The sequence below is a fragment of the Arthrobotrys flagrans genome (genome assembly GCF_004000055.1).
Source record: "Arthrobotrys flagrans strain CBS H-5679 chromosome Unknown unitig_15, whole genome shotgun sequence".
In the NCBI taxonomy this organism is placed as follows: Eukaryota; Fungi; Ascomycota; class Orbiliomycetes; order Orbiliales; family Orbiliaceae; genus Arthrobotrys; species Arthrobotrys flagrans.
In genome coordinates this window covers 3,471,719-3,491,353 of record NW_027137545.1, presented here as the reverse complement: position 1 = coordinate 3,491,353, position 19,635 = coordinate 3,471,719, and the positions used below count along the sequence as shown (strand labels likewise).

At 48.6% G+C, this 19,635-nt stretch overlaps 7 protein-coding genes across 8 annotated transcripts; 5 read left to right on the top strand and 2 right to left on the bottom strand.

The window, feature by feature from the left end:
• Positions 1-646: 646 nt before the first annotated feature.
• On the bottom strand, positions 647-2,447 carry DFL_000897 (uncharacterized protein; the record flags this gene model as incomplete). The annotated part of the gene is made up of 5 exons (XM_067638782.1): positions 647-934; positions 987-1,354; positions 1,407-1,519; positions 1,573-1,948; positions 2,003-2,447. The coding sequence occupies 5 exons, from the start codon at positions 2,445-2,447 to the stop codon at positions 647-649; spliced, it is 1,590 nt and encodes a 529-aa protein (XP_067495454.1).
• Positions 2,448-5,221: 2,774 nt separating this feature from the next.
• Positions 5,222-5,977, top strand: DFL_000896 (uncharacterized protein; the record flags this gene model as incomplete). The annotated part of the gene is made up of 1 exon (XM_067638771.1): positions 5,222-5,977. One exon carries the CDS (start codon positions 5,222-5,224, stop codon positions 5,975-5,977), a length of 756 nt encoding a protein of 251 aa, XP_067495453.1.
• A 759-nt stretch (positions 5,978-6,736) lies between these two features.
• DFL_000895 (uncharacterized protein) lies at positions 6,737-10,331 on the top strand (the record flags this gene model as incomplete). The annotated part of the gene is made up of 7 exons (XM_067638760.1): positions 6,737-6,769; positions 6,832-6,931; positions 6,996-7,082; positions 7,143-7,521; positions 7,584-7,939; positions 8,002-9,882; positions 9,943-10,331. 7 exons carry the CDS (start codon positions 6,737-6,739, stop codon positions 10,329-10,331), a joined length of 3,225 nt encoding a protein of 1,074 aa, XP_067495452.1.
• Positions 10,332-10,583: 252 nt separating this feature from the next.
• On the bottom strand, positions 10,584-11,282 carry DFL_000894 (uncharacterized protein; the record flags this gene model as incomplete). The annotated part of the gene is made up of 3 exons (XM_067638748.1): positions 10,584-10,675; positions 10,732-10,811; positions 10,867-11,282. The coding sequence occupies 3 exons, from the start codon at positions 11,280-11,282 to the stop codon at positions 10,584-10,586; spliced, it is 588 nt and encodes a 195-aa protein (XP_067495451.1).
• A 391-nt stretch (positions 11,283-11,673) lies between these two features.
• DFL_000893 (uncharacterized protein) lies at positions 11,674-12,628 on the top strand (the record flags this gene model as incomplete). 2 transcript variants are annotated; one of them, XM_067638737.1, is made up of 6 exons in its annotated part: positions 11,674-11,695; positions 11,777-11,795; positions 11,862-12,013; positions 12,114-12,293; positions 12,357-12,447; positions 12,622-12,628. In XM_067638737.1, the coding sequence occupies 6 exons, from the start codon at positions 11,674-11,676 to the stop codon at positions 12,626-12,628; spliced, it is 471 nt and encodes a 156-aa protein (XP_067495450.1). The 2 variants fall into 2 exon arrangements, with proteins under 2 accessions (XP_067495450.1, XP_067495449.1); XM_067638736.1 differs by lacking the exon at positions 12,622-12,628 and adding an exon at positions 12,540-12,546.
• A 1,397-nt stretch (positions 12,629-14,025) lies between these two features.
• DFL_000892 (uncharacterized protein) lies at positions 14,026-15,865 on the top strand (the record flags this gene model as incomplete). Its single annotated transcript, XM_067638725.1, has 4 exons — positions 14,026-14,163; positions 14,240-15,159; positions 15,213-15,573; positions 15,632-15,865. The coding sequence occupies 4 exons, from the start codon at positions 14,026-14,028 to the stop codon at positions 15,863-15,865; spliced, it is 1,653 nt and encodes a 550-aa protein (XP_067495448.1).
• Positions 15,866-16,679: 814 nt separating this feature from the next.
• On the top strand, positions 16,680-19,285 carry DFL_000891 (uncharacterized protein; the record flags this gene model as incomplete). Its single annotated transcript, XM_067638714.1, has 4 exons — positions 16,680-17,264; positions 17,328-17,820; positions 17,882-18,188; positions 18,244-19,285. 4 exons carry the CDS (start codon positions 16,680-16,682, stop codon positions 19,283-19,285), a joined length of 2,427 nt encoding a protein of 808 aa, XP_067495447.1.
• Positions 19,286-19,635: the final 350 nt, after the last annotated feature.

Here is a 19,635-nt window from a genome sequence, read left to right as displayed (position 1 = left end):
GAATGGGAAAAGAAGAAACCCAACGATGTTTTTGTGTTTTTGGTTTAAAGGGAAAAAATACCAAAGATGCGTGGAAGAAAGGATACAGGTTCATACTTGCTAGACCTCCGGACAATGCTTGAACCTCTTGTCATCGCCGAAAGAGCCGACAAACCTGTCCTTAGTATCCATCCTAGTTGGTTGCGATAAGGAGACGGCGGAGAGGAGAACAAAAAAACAAAAGTCAAAAAGTACAAATTCACGGTTCAAGGAAGAGCCATGACCTGTGAGATGGACCTGTGAACCCAAGTAAATTATTCGTATAACGACTTTGGCTTCCGTGCTGATGATGCTTCAGTAAAAGAAACAAAGGCATGCAACCCCCAGGCGGTAATGCATAGGCATATGCACGACTTGCAGCGATCCCATCAACGAATGTATCAAAAGCACCCCACAGACAAGAAAAGAAAAGAAAAGAGAAAAAACATCAATACAAGCAATGATAAGGACGCTCAGATGGCCCGTACGTGAAACCCCAGTTATCGCTCAGCCCATGTTGTTGTTTTTTGGTCGTAAAGTCGTTATCTCGTAGAGATACTATACCTTTTTATTGTTGATCGCTACCCTTGGTCGTGTGGGTAAAAAAAAAGTATGATAATCAAGTCGCTTAGACAAAACCGGCTTGAGCTTCAATGCTGGCGGGTTCCTTGCGTTTGACCTTCTTGTTTGGGCTCGCGAGGTCTGGGTTGAAGTCGGCGGCATCTTCATCTCCGAGCATCTGCTGCAAAAGACCTGCTGCACTCTTGGCCCTACGATGAACACCGTTGCGGGTATTCCCGGAAACCTGCTGTGGCGGGGTGTTGAACTTGGGATCCCATTCCCAGTTGACGTTGCTTCCGACAGGTTGGGACACTGTTTCCTGAGGAACTGGAGTGGTCGCGCGACCTCGTTTGAGCTACAAAGTGTTAGCTGCTTAAGGAACCATCGTGCTGGAAATGTTTACATACCTTCATCTTGCGAATTCCCTCCTCGATCTTAGCGGCCTCCTCAGCGTTTTCAACGCCCTTGACTGCCTTTCCATTGACCGATTCAGTATCGGTCTCATTGTCGCTATCCAACTGTTTGAGCTTCCTCAATCCTTTCTTCGTCTTTTTCTTGTCGATGTTTTCGTCGTTTGATGAATCTCTAAACCCGAGGAAACCGCTTTGGGTCGATGGTGGTGGGAGTTTTCCGAGGTTCTTGACCATGTCGTCAAGTCGGAGAGACTGGCGCTTTCGTCCAAGAACAGTGCCACCAGGAGACAATGGAGAGATTGGAGAAAGATTTGGCGAAAGGGACGGGGATGGTGGGATAACACCCATCTTGCGGAGTTGGCCTATATATCGGTTAGTCACAGGTTAGGTTTTCCGCGTGAGACTTAAACTTACGTTCTCCACGGTAAAAGATGATAAAGGTGGCCCAAGGGCTCGAGAGAGGGTCAAGACAAGTCACGGTTTGAGACCAAATAAGATCCTTATCAACTTTCTGGGCCGGGGCAAAACTATTCGATTCGTTAGATTTGTGCACATCTTTGGAAGGGTTGGTTTTACATACCCGGTCGTGTGAGACACCTCTGCCTTAGCCGCAGAGGAGGGCTCTGCGATGATGTCTTCTTCGTTCATCATGCCGTCTTCTTCATCTTTCTTAGGTTCGAACACTCCGTACTTTGGGGCGCCGTCGGCAAGTACACGGTACAGCTTGAGTTTGATCTGGCCCACGGTATTGGTGATCTGAGCTGGCGGAGCGGTGTCTTCGTCGTCATCGTTATCAGATGGAGAAGCGGATCTTGGAGGAGTATCCTCCATTTCGATCTCACCATCGTCGGATTGTTGTCGTCTGCTGGATGACCTCGGGGAGCGGGACGAAGAGTTGCGAGAGGTGGCGCCGGTGGCGGTGTTCCTTCTATGGAGTCCACGACGACCCGGTTTACCTGATCTTGGTGAGTTACTTCCAGAATTTAAACGGATTGCTTCCTTTTCCTCACGAGATAGATCCAATCCTCCCAAAAAGGTCTCCAACCCGACCTCACGCCACATGAAAGCCTTTTCACCAATGCTGCCGTCTTCCATGGCACACCATCGGCTACTTATCCAGGTATCCCTTCTACGGGTCAGCATTGCTGCTGCTTCTTCTTCCTTCCCGTCGAGGAAAAGATAAGCAGCCAGGTGTTCCTGTGGATTGTCGGTAAGAGGTTTGTAATCGTCGGATGAGATTGAAATGGAAATGGCGAAAGAGTTCGGTGGAGCCGATGGAGGAAATGTGTTTTTGGGAGCGACGGGTCCCGGTGGTCGCTTGGACGGAGCCGGGCCGTCGCCAGATGGAACGGCAATGTAAGCGGTGGTGATAGATTTCCTAGTGTGAGATTTGTACTCTGGAAGGGCCCCAGTGGGCGTGTGGACCGTAATGGTCACTCCTTTGTGAGTGGGCATGATTTTTGAGTAGATGCGAAAGAGCTTGTGGTTGTTAAGATCGCCGTGTCTGGTAGTTGTTTGGGGGGAAAAATGTCTGAGACGAGCGAGTTACGTAGGTATTACGAATGAGCAGGTAGTTTTCGGAGAAGACGAGGAGGGGGGAGAGATGGGTCGATGGATGGATCTCCTTGGTTGTGCGAGTGGCGGTGTTAAATGATGTCGAATAATGATGTCGATGATGTTGTTGATAAAGGAGGAGATGAGGAAGGGAAGAAGGAGGAGGAGGAGGAGGAGGAGGAGAAGGTTTCCAGGCCGAGTGATCTGGTGATTAGGCAGCGTGTCAGTGAGAGCAAAGGCAATTATGATGACATAGCATCGAAGTATCTCATCGCCGGGGAAATTTAAATTAAAAGCTGAACAAAACAGAAACAAAAGCAGAACAGGGTCAAATACAAAGCAGGACAGGACGGGACAGGACAGGACAGAACGACTTTTAGTTCTCGTCGAAGCCGCTAAGCTTCCGAGAATGTACAGCAAGCAACGCCACCATGTTACCACCAATACCATACCATGCCATACAGACATACGCTTTATCTTATGCACCACTTGAGCAAAACTTATTAGGGTATGGGAAGGAAGAAATAGGTCCGATGTTGAGGTTGGCTTGAGTTGAGAGAAGGAAAGGGAACAGAGGCTCACCTGATTTGGTGTTTCGAAATTTTGCAGTTCAGGTCAAATTTTTTTTTTTCAATGAAATGAAATAGAATTAAATTTGCTGCGCGTGAGGAGATATCCGGCTGAACTGCTTGATTAATTACCAGAACAGAACAGAACGTGACGTGGAGAAGAAGGAGGTTCCAGTTGTCTTTTGTCGGGTATTCTCTCTCTCGAATGGCCGAAGGAAGGGGTTTCGTCTTTACCAACAGCCGCAGCAGCAGAGCAGAAGCAAGACACAAAGAAAAGTAAAGAAAAATAGAGTATTTTTGTTAAAACGAAGCGAAGTATCTTTGGGATCGAGATGGAGAAAGAGAAGAGGAAGAGAGAGAGGGAAAAAAAAAGATGAAGAATTTGATGGATTGGTTATGTTAAATAAATCGGGACGCTAACAACGGATTCGAAGCTGCATGCAGGTTCTATGGCGAGGCAGCCCGACGAACAGCTGTCCGGTGATCAAATTGGCACGCTATCTAGGCTAGGTAGGTCCAGTGCTCTGATCTGGTTGGTATCAATCAATCAATCAATCAATCGAAGTTTCGACCGAAGAGGGGGGGATATGGACGCTTGAGTGAGTATTATGTTGATGTTGGAGTGAGTGGATCACAGGAGAGCGCAAATGTCGGCCTTGGTTTGAGTCGATTGAAGTGATCGTGGCCCGTGGTACCTGGCGGTGATGTTGGTGGTGATGTGAATAATTCCCGGAACAGGAACTGTAATTGGCTTCAAATTAAGTAATTCAATTAATACATCCAGGGCTGCCTCTGCTTTCTTTTGAGGCTTCAAGCTGTGGTCGTATCTTTGGCCCTCCACACGGATGTGATTAAACTGATCGCGAACTGAACAAGATTGGACTGTAACGGTGACGCTCTAGATTTCCTTCCCAGGAATTCCCCTTGTCGGTCGAAAATAAGTTCGGATTGTTTCTTTTTTGCATTGTTCGCGATAGCTCCAATTTCGGGTGGGATTGGATGTTAGTTCGAGAGAAAAGCATGGGGAGCTTCGAATAAGCGGGTGGTTGGCACCTCGCCCTGCAATATTAATTGCAACTGCAAGCCGAACATCGATAACTCAATGATCATGACAGACCAGCCAAGTACCATATTCCTTCAGCACCAGCAGTCATTTTTTTAAAATTTACTTTTGAGGAAGTATAATGTGTCGACTTATCAATACCGAATCGAACCTTCATGGCAAGAAATCCTGGATATGTGGCAGACCCACTGGTACCGTGCCGTCTGGTAAATTAAATTGCCAGCTAGCAAGCAGGCAAGCTTGACCGTTAAAGCTTGAGCTCCAAAGCTAGTTAGTTCGGTCGGGTTAGGCCCGGTAGCTAGCAGGCATCCGTTCACCCAGCTCAGCCCTGCATGTTCTCTCCTTCGAAAGATAGCAGTAACGTTGCAAGAGGAAGAAAAAAACTTCATTCAACCTTCTCACTTTTAGTCCTACCTCGCATCGCAATTCTTATAATGTTCTTTATTTTTAAGGTACTTAGTCAACATGCAAACCATAAAAGACAGCGAGGCAGAGCCCATCGATGCCCCGTCCGAAAAAGGAGATGATACAAGGATTCGCAAGCCAAAGTCCTGGGGACGTATGGTTTCTCCATTGGCCGGCGATCCGACGGATGCATGCCAGCGTGCCTGCTCCATGCAAGGAGAACAAGTAAAGAAAGGGGCACTCCTCCTCAAATTAAAAGGTTTCTCGGGAATGTAAATGCGAGGCAGATGATATCATTGCGTCGGAACAATAACGAATCGTTCGTATTATACCATACACTGTTTTCCTGGTATGGACGTCTCTAGCTCCATTCGAATCGAATCGACGAATATTTTGATATGGACATCGAGTTACCGTGCTTCAATGCAATGCAATTGTCGGCTATCGCAACACGAAAACTACAACAAAATGACATTGTTCTGCAATTCTGCAAGTACCAAGTGCTTGCAGTAAAGATGAGTGGATTATCGTCGAATAGAGTCTTTGCCGTCACACATTAAGAGTTTACATCCTAAACTGAATGTAAAAGTCTGAGTCTCGAGACCAAAGTTCTGAGGCAGTTCCATCGATGCCATTAGATGTCCCCACGTTCGTTAAAGTGCATGGCACCTATATATATCGGCTTCAAGGCTTCACTATTAGGAAAAATATATGCGGGCCCTCTACTTCTTTCCCCCCCATTGGCCATCGCCTATGAAATCGCTTTCAGTAATCATGATTTGGAAGACGACCTTCCAGATTATTTCTCCGCATCTCCCATCCCCGACTTCCACTGGAGCGTCTACCTTCCCTACCGCTGCAATGTCGTAAACCACTCTGGCTTAAAATGGAGACCTGCCTGGTCCAAATGTATCCAAGATATTCTCGTTCGCGCACTACCCAATAGCGACGGCCCTCTAGATATAATAGTATTCCATGACAACGAACCGGATCAATCCGACGATGAAATAGATTTTGATCTCAACGACCCGTGTTTCTGGACCGATGCCCGCGGAATAGTAAGGTTTAAAAATGGAGTTACAGACTGTTTATCTCGAGGCGTTGGTAACGGTCAGAAATACAACCTCTCCGGGGCCAATAATCCTACGCATTGGCGGGAACTTGACCCCGCCGTTGGCATCCCAGATCAGGCGTGGGCATCCTTGGTTGATCGACTGGAACTCGGTCAAACAGCCGTATGGTGGGAGATACCAGATCCAGACGGCGGAGGACTACCACAACAAAGAGGAGACATATATTCCGGTGGGTATTTCACCGATCACTGGTACTCATTCTCCGAGCATGGTGCGAGTCTGCTACTTGGCCCGGACGTCACGGATCCGGATGGATCGTAGATAAACAAGCAGAGGCAGACTACCAGGAGGAACTTAAACGGGAACGATTGGGGGTCAGGGAAGCTGAGAAATTATCAAGCCAGGACGAGAAATCTAAGCGCTTAGACCGAATGGTTTATGATGAAATGTGGGGATTGCAAGAACCAGGATGGAAACCGTCGGATCCTCTGGGGCTTCTGTCGAGTATGAATACTAACGAACCGGAAGCGATACCCGAGGAACATCAGGAAAACCAACCCAACGTATCGGCGGCCCAGAACCAAGGTAACGTGGTTCGGCTCCAAGAACCCGTCACGAGACGTTTGGCTGGACAGATGGTGTTCAGACCACCGGTTAGCAATCGTGTTCATGATTTCCTATCCGGTAGGGTAGGGGAGGGTTCAAGCCGATATGAGAAAAGCCCAAAATGTGTAATCAAGTCCACATACCCAATTAACTTGTAAATATAAAGTTAAATTAATTAATCTCTCAGTAACAAACAGTTCGTCTTCCGAAAAATCAAATGATCCCAGGATCTCGATTCCTCAGAGTCTTTGGATTTTAGGGTCGACCTGTTGCATTTTTCTGCGTTGCCAACCGTCGCGCGGTCAGGCGGTTTCGCACCAACCGAAACCATGCCAAGTTCGACCTCAAGCTCTCCTTCCACGCGAACCTGCACGAACCCGCATCCGCTGTCGCCGAAACATTCTCTCATGATATCTCGATATCCAAGCTAGCGCCACCGTCCTATCATGCTATAATAGCATATACCTACCCACTATGGCGGAGATCAAAGCCATCGAGGGCCGTTCGGTGCGTTCGCTCCAACTTTGATACACACCTTGAACCGAATCCGAACTTACACATACAAACAGGTCCACCAAATCCAATCCGGCCAGGTAATCAGCGACGGCCTCTGCTCCGCCGTTAAAGAACTTGTCGAAAATAGCATCGATGCGAATGCTACTTCCATAGGTTCTCCTCTCTACCATCAATTTCAAAACAAAAAAACCCCCCTTAACTAACCAAAATCCACTAGAAATAAGGTTTAAAAACCACGGCCTCGACCTTATCGAAGTCAGCGATAATGGTCTAGGAATATCTCCAGAAAACTTTGACAAGCTTGGTGCATATATAATCTAGAAACCACTGGATCTCACTTCTTACCACTGATTACCTTGTCTAGCTCTGAAGCACTATACTTCTAAACTCCGTAGCTACGAAGATCTCGAACGAGTCACAACCTACGGTTTCCGCGGTGAAGCCCTTAGCTCTCTATGCGCTCTCTCAAACCTCTGGGTCACAACCGCAACGGCCGACGTAGCTCCTAAGGGTACAAAATGCGAATTCCACATCTCGGGCGCCTTGAAATCGACCTCCGTGGCGTCCCACCCAAGAGGAACAACTGTTTCCGTCGAGACCTTGTTCAGAAATCTACCAGTGAGAAAGCAGGAGCTGGAAAGGAATATAAAACGAGAATTTGCGAGAGTGGTTAGCTTTTTACAAGCTTATGCGATTGTTTGTGTAGGTGTTAAATTTACGGTTTATAATCATCCTCCTAATGGGTATGTATCGACGTTTGGACTGTCCGAATACTAGAAATTACTCATATGCTAAAATAAAATAGGAAGAAGACCCTACTTTTTAGCACTAAAGCGAACAAGACGACCAAAGAAAACATTGCAAATGTCTTTGGCGCAAAAGCCCTGGCAAACCTGATCCCTCTCAACCTAGAATTCGAAATGAACACACCTGCATCGGTTCTTCACCGTGGCAGGGAAGATACCCGCAATGTAAAGATTGTCGGCCACATCTCCCGTCCGGTATTCGGAGAAGGAAGGCAGGCGCCTGATAGACAGTTATTCTTTGTCAACTCGAGGCCTTGTAATTTACCGCAGGTGGCGAGGGCGGTTAATGAAGTTTATAAATCTTATAATCTTACACAATCACCATTTGTGTTTGCAGATTTGCAATTGGATACCAGTAAGTTATTGTCCTTTTGTTTTAATCCGATAGGTGGGAGACTAATATACGATGCTGTGGAGCCGCATACGATGTCAATGTTTCGCCGGATAAAAGGACCATTCTCCTACACGATCAAGCTAGCTTGCTAGAGTCGCTGAAAGCCTCGTTGACAAAGTTGTTCGATGGGGCGGATCAAACGGTCCCAGCGGTGACGCAGTCGAAGCTTGGAACATTTAAGGCAACTGGTGCCGAGCCTGCGAAAACACCAGCGAAGCGGATACTTCAGCGGACTTCTGATGATGAAGATGATCAGGGGGGAGAAAATGTTGTAGTAGCTGGGCCTTCGAAACAGCCCGAACCTCCAGCTGCTGTGGTGAACGAAGATGATGCCGAAGAGCAGGAAGAATCTAACTCCGCCTTTTCGAGTCTTGTGTCGAAGCTCCATCGGAATAGTATAACGGGCGAGCCGAGTGTCGACAACGAACGACCTACGAGCTCGAGGGGTTTGACATATGCACAGAAAGAAAAGATAGCGAAGGCATTTGCAGTTAGACAGCCACCCCACATTGAAAATAACGATGAGGGAGAAGGGGTCGCTGCACCAGCTCGGGAATCGCCTGAGCCGTCCGCAAGGATAGCAGCTGGAGGAGGAGAAGAGGAAAAAGAAGAGGAAGATATCGGTTCCCACCCACGTTCCCAAGCCTCCCCCAAACCCTGGAGAAGGCCTTCACCGCAACCGACCACCATCACAATTGGGAACCGAACGGTCATGTCAACACCAAAGCGTAGTCCGTCCAAGGTGTCGTCAAGCACAATGTCCTCATCTTCACCGACAAAGAGGGTAGCAGCGAGGGGTAAGAAGAATACGTTTGCGAAGAAGTTGAAGGGATTTAGTGCGCCTGGTACGCAGAGTTCGTTAACCATTCCGGGAGATGATATTGAGGAATCGGAAGAGGAGGCGGTGCCGATTGGGAGTCAAGAAGATATTGAAGCGGAGCCTCCAAAGGAGTTTATGGAGAGAGAGGAAGATGTGGTTTCAACTTCACAAGCACCTCAGATAAACGTCGAAACCAAAGACATAGGAGCCGATCAGGAGGTCGAACCAGAGGTAGAAACCGAATCCGTGAGGAGGAATTCGGATCTTATAGTAGATTCGGAACCAGTATCGACGGCGTCGGAGAGGATGGTCTTCCCATCTTCACCACCCCGAGCTAGGCGCTCGGTAACAGGATCGGTTAGGAATAATGTTGAACCCGTGATAAATGAAGAGAATGGGACGGAAGAACAGCATCGCCGGCGGGAGCGCCGAACAGTCGATGAACTAATCGCCCGGGCTGAGAGACCTCCCACAAAGCCTTCCATTCCAAAAGTCGCCCCTTCAGCAGTTCATAACACGGATCTGAAAGACTCGACTCACTGTCTCGTTCAAAACATTCGACTCATATCAACCGACAAGCTACGATCCTTGGCTAGCACTCTCCGACCGACAACCACTGGCCCGAACTCTAAACCAAAACAGAAATCATTAAAACAAGATCTCCTCAAATTCAACCCCGCCGAAGAAAGCTTCAAGGCGGAAGAACGGCTTTCGCTCACCATTGCTAAATCAGACTTTGCAAAAATGCGAATAGCAGGTCAATTCAACCTTGGTTTCATCCTTGCTACCCGTCTCTCCGAGAAGGGAGATGGTGTCAACGATTTGTTTATTATAGACCAGCATGCTTCTGATGAGAAATATAACTTTGAGAGGCTACAGGCTGAGACGGTGGTCCAGAATCAGCCGCTGGTGAGGCCAAAGGTGCTCGAATTGAGTGCGATGGATGAGTTGGTGGTGATGGATAATATGGGGGTGCTTAAGAAGAATGGGTTTGTGGTTGAGGTCGATGATGAGGGCCCCGTGGGGAAGAGGTGTAGATTGGTGAGTCTACCAATGAGTAAGGACAAGGTGTTTGATTTGAAGGGTTAGTATCACTCGCTGCGTATGTCCAGTCCGAAAGATTGAACCTAATATCTCGAGGCAGATTTCGAAGAACTACTTCACTTGATCCGTGAACATCCAAACGATGATACAGTCCGACCTTCGAAAGTCAGGGCGATGTTTGCGATGAGGGCTTGCCGGAGCAGTATTATGATCGGACGAACGTTGGGGGTGAAGGATATGAAGAGGGTTGTTAAGCACATGGGAGAGCTGGATAAGCCGTGGAATTGCCCACATGGACGGCCGACGATGAGGCATCTGTGCGATGTAGGACAGTTGGAGTGTTGGGGGGAGGATGGGGAGAAGGCTTTTGCAGATGATGAAGGGGGCGGAGAGGGTGGGCTTGATGGGACACGGGGTAAAGAAGGGAGAGGGGATGAAGATCGCCGCAATGAGGAGGGCGAGGACGAGGACGAGGAATGGGTGGAATAGGCGTAGTAATATCTTTGTGGGATCTTACCTACCATTTATGTTCCACATTAGCGGTTCAGCGGAGTTTCTTACTTTTATTTCTTGCGAACGGGAGGCTCATTTCAGCGGCTTTTTTTTCAGCAGAATTTCATTACGTCTTGAATTACCGATATAGCAGCCAAATGCGATCACAGTACAGGTATCTCGTCCAAACTCCAATAAACACCAATTTCGCCAAGAGTCCCAAGAATCGATAAAACTTTGAAGTAGTCATCAGATTGCGTCCCAGAAGAAGTCCGTGTATGTACTCCTCTTGAGACGGCTATCGAGCTTGATCATAGCTACGTCGCCTTGGTCCTTCTTATCTGTATCTGAACATTAGTTGACGAAAAATCCATTGTAAAAAACGGGGGGTGCGTACTAATAATGGCAGAGGAGTAACCACCGGCACCGTCTTCTCGCAGCTCGATCCCAAATGACCGGTATATCTTCAACCGCAGGCTACCACATAGTCAGCACTTTCTTCCATAAAACCAATGCTTTGGATATAACGAACATGGTCTCATCCTCTGATAAAGCCGTATTGCTCTGCATGGGGCTCTCCAACTCCAATCCCTCGTACTCATCCTTCATCTTGGCCAAATTTGCCTCCATGAGATGATTGCTCTTCTCCAACTCCGTCACATTTTTCGCGAGTGCAAATTTCTGCTTATCGAGGTCTAAAATCGTCTTTGCGTGTTCTCTTTTCGCAGCGACGGATAATGATGCTTCGACCGAGGATTTCGCGGCGTCGAGGGAGCGGCTGAGAGAGCGCAGGGCGGCGCGAGTTTCGTCGAGTTCGGTTTTGCGTAGTTTTTGAAGGGTTTGGTAGTTTTCGTTTATGGTAGCCAGACGTTCGATGTCGGATTGGATGTGGAATGCTTCGAGGACACTGTGGCAGAGAGTTGCCGGGGGGGTGTCGAGGAGGGGCATCTTGGGCGCTCTGTTTTCTATGCAAGGAGGATGTCGACACGCGGAGCTTCGAAGCTCCGAAAGGTCAAGCTACGAAATAGTGTTTCGGTGTTGTTTGTGTTTCATTTCCATTTCCACGACAACAGATTGCGTTGGTGCAATTTCGGCTTCTGTGGCGAGTGACATAACACCGCCACAGGCACGTGATGAGCGTCCTTATGACGCAAAGCCTCATTTCAGGGCCGACCGATCATATCTTGTGGTTCAAATCTTTATATGTGCAAGCTTGATCCCGACAATTTCACTTTCCCTGGTGACGCATTCACCCAACAAACTTCGCAACCCACTTAACCTACGGACAGGAGAACACTGTGGTTCAAAAGTATCTGGTTTTCGCTTCTTATTCACAGTTATGTCGTCGGATAATTTACCATGTGAGTTATTACCTGTGATATTGATGAGGTTTGGGGGAGCTTAAGCCGAGGATGGTATACTGACGGACGGTCTACGAATAGATGCCGCTGATGCGGAAAGGTATTTCAATACCCATTTGCTCCTACGGCGGATAATACAACTTCGATACTGACTCCGAAAGAACAGCCCGTTAAAGGAGGCCGAACTCGAAGTCCTCCGAAGACAATACGATCGAGAGGGACAATACGTCAGCATCCAGACGAAATTCAACTACGCCTGGGGCCTCATCAAGTCCGACAAGGCCACGGACCAGCGATACGGTATCAAGTTGCTTACTGGTACGAATCTATAATCACCCCAACCTCCGATGTTTCTTCTGGATGTTACCGAAAAAAAGTTGGGTGGCGGGGTACTGATGAAAAGGTGGGATGATTGTAGAAATCTTCCGCGATGCCCCCGAACGCCGCCGGGAATGTCTCTATTATCTCGCTTTGGGGAACTACAAGCTAGGGAATTATGCGGAGGCCAGGCGATATAATGATTTACTGCTCGAGAAGGAGAATAAGAATATGCAGGCGATGAGCTTGAAGGGTTTGATTGAAGATCGGGTCGCTAAGGGTATCTATCGTCCTTCAACCCACAAAAATTAAAGGAGTGGTAATGGCTAACGGGCATGGATAGAGGGTATGCTTGGTGTTGCGATACTGAGCGGGGTGGTTATTGCGGCCGGAGTGATGGGAAGCTTTTTGTACAAGGGGTTAACGAAGCGGAGGTAATGCTATTCTATGCCTTGCCACCCCTTTTGTTTCTCCTTCCTCCCCCCCTTTGGAACTCGAGTTGACAAGACTCTCTCTGTGTGATTAGTCTTTGAGTTCTCCCTCCTCGCTCCCTTTACAGATTTCAAAAGTGATGGGTAGGATTTGGGTTAACTGAAGACTAGGGATAGGGACTAAGGAATACTCCGATGGTGTGCGTTAAATCTTGTCTGGCATAGGGAGCGGGGGAAATGCATACGATGGGTGCTAAGCTGTGCTATTTGGGAATACACATATGGTTTTTACTTTGGAGGAGGGGGACGGGTTTATTCGTCACAGAGCATACGCATGCTCTTGTTCTATTGAGATTGCATTGTTATCGGTATATTCAATTGTGTACAATGCAGGCGTTTTTTTTCTTTTTTTTTTACACACACGTGGTTTGGTTTCGTTTCCTCTGGGGTCTTTTATTGTGGGTTATATTTCTCTCAGATCTCCTCTCTGGCTCCTTCTTTAGCCTCCTTCCTTTCTTTGGTTTTTTTTCTCTCTTCCTTTCTTTCCGTTCGCCTCTATTTTATGGTCAACATAGGTGTTATCGAAATGTTTAGAATAGCAAACCAGGTTTGCGACCAAATATAGTCCGGGGGAACGTTACGTGCCACGGTATGTGCGTACAGAGGTGATGACATGGAGTGACACGGTTGTGAGACGGCTGCAGCGCAGTGGTTGGGAGGGCTGTTCTGGAAGATTCGGTACCCAGCCCAGCCCTGGCCACCTGCGCACTTCGGAGATGAGACTTTTTATATCCATCTGTTGATTTGTTCGGTCATCTGTTCGTTCAGCTGGAGGATGGGTATGAGTCGACTTGAGTTTGGGGCCTTGAGACGGTTTTATATATTTACATGATACTGGTATCTGGCAGCGCCGTATCGGTATCTGCATCATATCCTGCGTTTCTCTTTCTTTTCAACCTGCTTAAAACGTCACATCGAGGCTTATGACAGTTGAAGAATAAGAATCTTATATTATCCGACGAATCGATGCGACCAGTTAGTACCTGGTAGTCGGCATTTTATAAATCTTGATATCATTGGACGGGAATCGAATCAAGGCGAGTAATGCATATTATATGATATCACATCGCCCCACCATCGCCACCACCACTGCTACTACACGGTAAAGGCATCCAGCTGTGGCTAATACACAATACCCATTTACGCAGACTGTTCATTGAAGTCGAGGCATCATACGTGTCGTGGAGAATCAGTTGTTGGTTTCCTTGAGGTGTCTGTCGACGAAAACACGTCGACGTTAGCTATCTCATCACATTAGCATGGCCATTGTCTGATCCAAAGACAGCCCGACAGCCTTCCTCTCCCTTCCTCCAACTTCCATCTTCATTTCTCTCCAACCCCACTCCTCTTTCCTACAACCCATCCGAATATCTCCATCTTCCCTCCCTCCTTTCTCCGATCCAGTGCCGGCCGCTTCAGATCCCCCGACCGACATAATAACTTCGTTCCCTTCATTTGGTAATCTTCCTAGAATCCTAAGACCCTAGCAGGTCCCAAACTCCAACAAACCGATCCTCAACGATGAGCGGTCTGCCGCCGCGCCAACCCTCCGGCAATCAGCGTCGAGAGTTGGTTTATTGTCATTCGTGTCGGAACGAATGGTACAGAGACCAGCACGGTCTGGTATGTCCGGGATGTGAATCAGACTTCACAGAGATTGTAGGCTACTTTTAGCTCCCCTTCCATTTTATGTTGATGATTAATAATTGGCTTACGGTGTAATTTACATCTACAGCTCGAAAACGAAGAATCGGACCCCAGACACGAACACCACCACCACTTGTTCGAATCGGATGAAGATGACGATGACGACGAATTTCATGCTCACCACCACCTTCATGATACCCGGGAAACTGGGTATGGCCCGGCGCCCCATGGTACCGGGTTCACGTTACGTATAGGTGGCAATTCGGGTCCTCAGATTAGCTTTCGCACGATGCAGCCGCAGTTCGGAAGCAATCCCAGCTCCCCAGGTCCACCCCACCCCTTTGGCGGCGGTCATGTTATAGGAGGAATCGGTCCAAGTCCTCGACAACCATCCTTCCCGAGCTCTCCGTTCGACCATTTCCATGCCCAATTCCCAGGTTCGGGCGCTCGGTCCACCCCGCAATCAGATCAACCAAATCAACAGCGAGACGAACACCAGCAGGAACAGCAACAGCAGCAACGTACACCCCCAGCTGCCACTCCAAACTTCGGAAACCCGTCACAACCGATCGCAGATATGTTCACCTCGATAATACAGAATATTGTCGGCGTACAGCGAGAGGGAGATCCGAACGACAACCCTCGAACCCAGCACTTTCACGTCCCTGGCGCCTTCCCGGGTGGTAGATCCCCCCCTGCAGCCGGTCAGAACAATCCCGGTCAAGGTTCGAGTCAAGCCGATGGATTGGGTGGACCGGGTCACTCGCCCGGAACCGTACCGTCGCCCGGAGCTTGGCCGCATGCCGGGTCGCGTGCTGGGTCGCCGCTTGGAATGGAGGGTCCGTTATTTATGCAGATGCCGAGAGGGAGAGGGGTCACATATTATTCGTCAACTAGGGCGTGGACCGGGCCGAATGGAGAGGTGAGGACGATCAGGACGTCGTCGCCAATGCCGCCGCATGGGCAGCAGGGAATGCCTGAAGACCCGGCGCAGTTGAACTTGGCCAAGTATGTACTCTAAGATTCTTGATGGGAATCATGGCTAACAAAGGGGTTTACAGCATCCTCGTCAACATTATCGGAGCCGACGCCCAGGGGGACGACAATAATGGATTCCCACCTCTGCTCAGAGCATTCGGACTAGGGCACGGCCAAACAGGCGATTACGTGTGGAACCAACAGGACATGGATAGGATATTATCTCAATTGATGGAGCAGCATCAAGGGAATGCACCCCCACCGGCTTCCGAAGACTCCATCAAGAATTTGCCCAAAGTGAAAGTGACACAGGCGGAAGTGGATGATGGAAGTGAATGCGTGGTTTGTCAGGACGAGTATAAGGTTGACGAAGAGGTCGTAAAGCTTCCGTGTAAGCATATTTATCATGAGGAGTGTGTGACAAAGTGGTTGGAGACTCATGATGTAAGTTCTCCGTTGACTTTTTCTTTTACGAACCAAAGCATGCTAACAATCCTTGTAGGCATGTCCGATATGCCGTACACCGATTACACCGGAAGACCAGCGACGACAGAGGCCGGCACCCGGAGCACCCCCTGGAGCACCCGGGTCCGGCTTTCCACCATTGCCAGGTCAAGGTGGCCCAGGAGGAAGCAATGGTGCAGCTGGCGGTAGCGGTAATATGCACACTGCTTCCGGATCAGGCGGAAGCAACGGAGCTCGGTGGTCGTGGACTGCCAGCTTTGGTCGTGGTTGAAGCTACGATCGTTTACGAAAAGAAAAAACAATATTCATCACCAAAGAAGAGGGCTTCTTGCAGTGCAAGGTCCGGTGGAAGGGCTTTTCCTTGGAGACAGCCAAAATTGCTACGTCTCGGGGGAAGATGTACTTTTTCTATATGGCTTGTACTTTTTCTTGTTCAGTGCTTTCTTCGGTTTTCCTTTCTTTCGACCCCCGGTCCTCCCTTCTTTACTTTACTTTATGCGATCCTTTTTTTCTTTCTGTTAACTCAATGAATGTAATGTAATGGCTCTCATTGCCTGCCCACGACTAACTACGACTGCTCGAACAACTCTTCATATGCTCCTTCTTTTAAGTTAGCGCCAGGTATTATAATGGGAGAGAATGTTTTGTGCTCGGATGAATTTGTCTTCTTGTTTCTTTCCTTCTTTTGCTCATCGCAAGGAACGTTTCCGAGGGATTTGGTGGGATTTATACGGACTGGGTATAATTGGCCAACGAATATAATTTACTATCTTCAAACAGCTGTGGTGGCTTGCTCGACGCTTAGAAACGGCCGATTGAGGTCGAAGTTGAGTCAGAGAACAGAGCTCGAGAACCTAACCCTGCCGTGCGTTGACAGCGCTATCTGCAGCCTTATCTTCGTTTATATTTATACCTGCCCCACCGTTGATTCACCCAGCCCTCCATCCACCTGTTACCTATCATCCATCGATCGTCACTGGCACTTACCCTTCGCAAAAGCCATCGAAACCATCGAATAACCATCCTGCCGGTCCGTACACCAGCGGATTCATCCGTCCAGACCGATCAACTTGACCGTCTCTACCATGGCAGACGACACCGAAGCCATCACCACCCGCCTCTCCAACCTTGGTTTTGCAGACAAAACCATCAAAGACGCTCTTAAGAATCAGAAACACCTAACCTCGCTGCTTTCCGTTATCGACGAAGCATCTAGCACCGGCGATGATGTAGCAGGCGAACTATCCCGCGATCAACTCGTAAACCTCAATGCACTCGCCGTAGCCAGCAAGGACACCCCCCTTCCGAACCGATCGTACGTAACCGCTGCAATCAGAGACAGCCGACTTAAGTCTTCGGTTCAAGTCGAAGCTGCTATTAAATACGTCAAAGAGACACCGGGCGAAATTAACCCCGATGCATTTAATAAAGCTACCGGTGTTGGGATTGAGTTTACTAAAGATCAGGTTGTGGAGCGTGTTAAGGAGTATGTATTGGAGAGGAAAGAAGAGATCGAAGAGCAGAGGTATAAATTGCTCGGAAGTACCATTGCGAATGTTAAGGCTACGACGGATTTGAAGTGGGCGAATGCGCTGGATGTCAAGCAGGCTGTTGATGCGGAGTTTTTGAGTCTGCTGGGCCCGAAGGATGAGAGGGATGTTGTTAAGAAGGTAATTTTTTTTTTATATTACCATTTTCCCACCGACTTGCGATGATATTGATAGAAGGTACAGGGTAAAGGCGATGCGAAGCCAGCGAAAGAAAAGGTTGAAAAGAAGAAACAGGCAATCGACACCCCCGCCGAACCAGACCCGCTCGATTCCACCAGCATGTTCAAAGAGGGCTTCCTCGGCGCCCTCCACAAGCCCGGTGGGAACCCACAGATTAACCCCGCCCTCCGCGACGAACATCTCAAAGCCACCGGCGGAAAAGTGTTCACTCGGTTCCCACCCGAACCTAACGGATACCTTCACATCGGACACAGCAAGGCCATTGCCGTTAACTTTGGATACGCAAGATATAACGATGGATGTTGTTACCTACGATACGATGATACGAACCCCGAGGCTGAGGAGGAGAAGTATTTTACTTCCATAAGGGAGATTGTGGAGTGGCTTGGGTTTAAGCCGTATAAGATTACTTATTCGAGTGATCATTTCCAGAGGCTTTATGATTTGGCAGAGGAGTTGATCAAGAGGGATAAGGGATACGTTTGCCACTGCACTGGTGGGTTTACCCTTTAGGTCGAGGAGGTGGTGGATATATGCTAATATGGGATATCTTTCAGCGGAGGAGATTCACAAGCAGAGGGGTGGAAAGGAAGGAGAAGCGGGTGAGCGATACGAATGCGTCCATAGGAATAGACCGATCGAAGAGTCCCTCGCGGAGTTTAGAAATATGAGGGATGGGAAGTATAAGCCCAAGGAGGCTTTGCTGCGAATGAAGCAGGATATGAAGAGCGGGAATCCCCAGATGTGGGATCTGACGGCGTATAGAGTTTTGGATGCCGAGCACCATCGAACCGGGGCGGACTGGAAGATCTACCCGACATATGACTTTACACATTGTCTTTGTGATAGTTTCGAGAACATTACGTAAGTTAAGACGCTATGATTCTCTTCGAGGGGGGGAGGTACTGATGGGAGACAGGCATTCGTTGTGTACCACGGAGTTCATTACGGCTAGGGAGTCTTATGACTGGCTGTGTGATGCTTTGGAGGTTTACAAGCCACGCCAGAGCGAGTATGGACGACTTAACTTGACGGGGACGATCATGTCGAAGCGAAAGATTGCAAAGTTGGTTAACGAGGGACATGTCCGCGACTGGGATGATCCGAGACTTTACACGCTTGTTGCGATCCGAAGACGCGGTGTCCCACCCGGAGCCATCTTGTCGTTTGTGAACGAATTGGGAGTTACAACGGCTACGACGTACATCATGACGGCGAGATTTGAGCAGTCGGTCCGAAGATACTTGGAACAGACCGTTCCCCGCTTGTCGTTGATTTTGGATCCGATTCTTGTCGTGCTGGAGAATCTTCCGGAGGGTCACTACGAAGAGATTTCGGTACCTTTCAAGCCGAATGATCCGAAAATGGGGGAGCATAAGGTCGCTTTTACGAATAAGTTTTACATCGACAGGAGCGATTTTAGGGAAGTCGATTCGAAGGATTACTTCCGTATGGCCCCCGGGAAGAGTGTGGGATTGCTCCGAGTTCCGCATACGGTCAAAGTCACTAGCTTCGTGAAGGACGAGGAAACAGGGAAGGTGAAGGAGATCAGGGCGAAGTATGAAAACGACGTGGGGTTCAAGAAGCCAAAGACTTATCTCCAGTGGGTTGGGCATGCGCCCGAGAAGGGTTCACCGGTGAAGGTCGAGGCGAGGCTGTTCAACCAGTTGTTCCTCAGCGAGAACCCGGAGAGTAACCCGAACGGGTTTTTGGCAGATATCAATCCGAACAGTGAGGAGATTTACGGAGATGCGATTATCGATACCGGGTTCCACGAAGTGCGACGAAGGGCACCTTGGCCGGCGGCGGAGGGAGAGAGGAATGGAGAGGAAGTCGGGTCGGAGACCGTTAGGTTCCAGGGATTGAGGGTTGGGTATTTTGCTATGGATCGGGAGTCGACCAATGAGAAGATCGTGCTGAATAGGATTGTGACTTTGAAGGAGGATGGAGGGAAGAATTAGTGGCATTTTATTTATTCTCCTTTGTAGATACTGTGATACATGCATGGGAGGTGTGGCTTGTATTTAGCTTTATAGATTCTTTTTCATATCAAATAGGTGTGTGTGTGTTTGTGTGTTGAAGTTGTTGGAGGAGAACATCCGAGGTTAGCCTGGATGGACAAGCTTCGCAGCTGCAGGATGATGTCTGGCAAGCAACAAGCAGCAAATAGCATGCAAGCGATTGCATGGGACTGGGACGGGAGGTTTAAGCTCAACAGCTTTAAATTGAGCTTGTGACTACCCCCCTGATCCCTTCTGTTGGGACCCTTTTTAAAGCTAGTCTTTTTTTACCCCGGTTTTCGTACTTGACT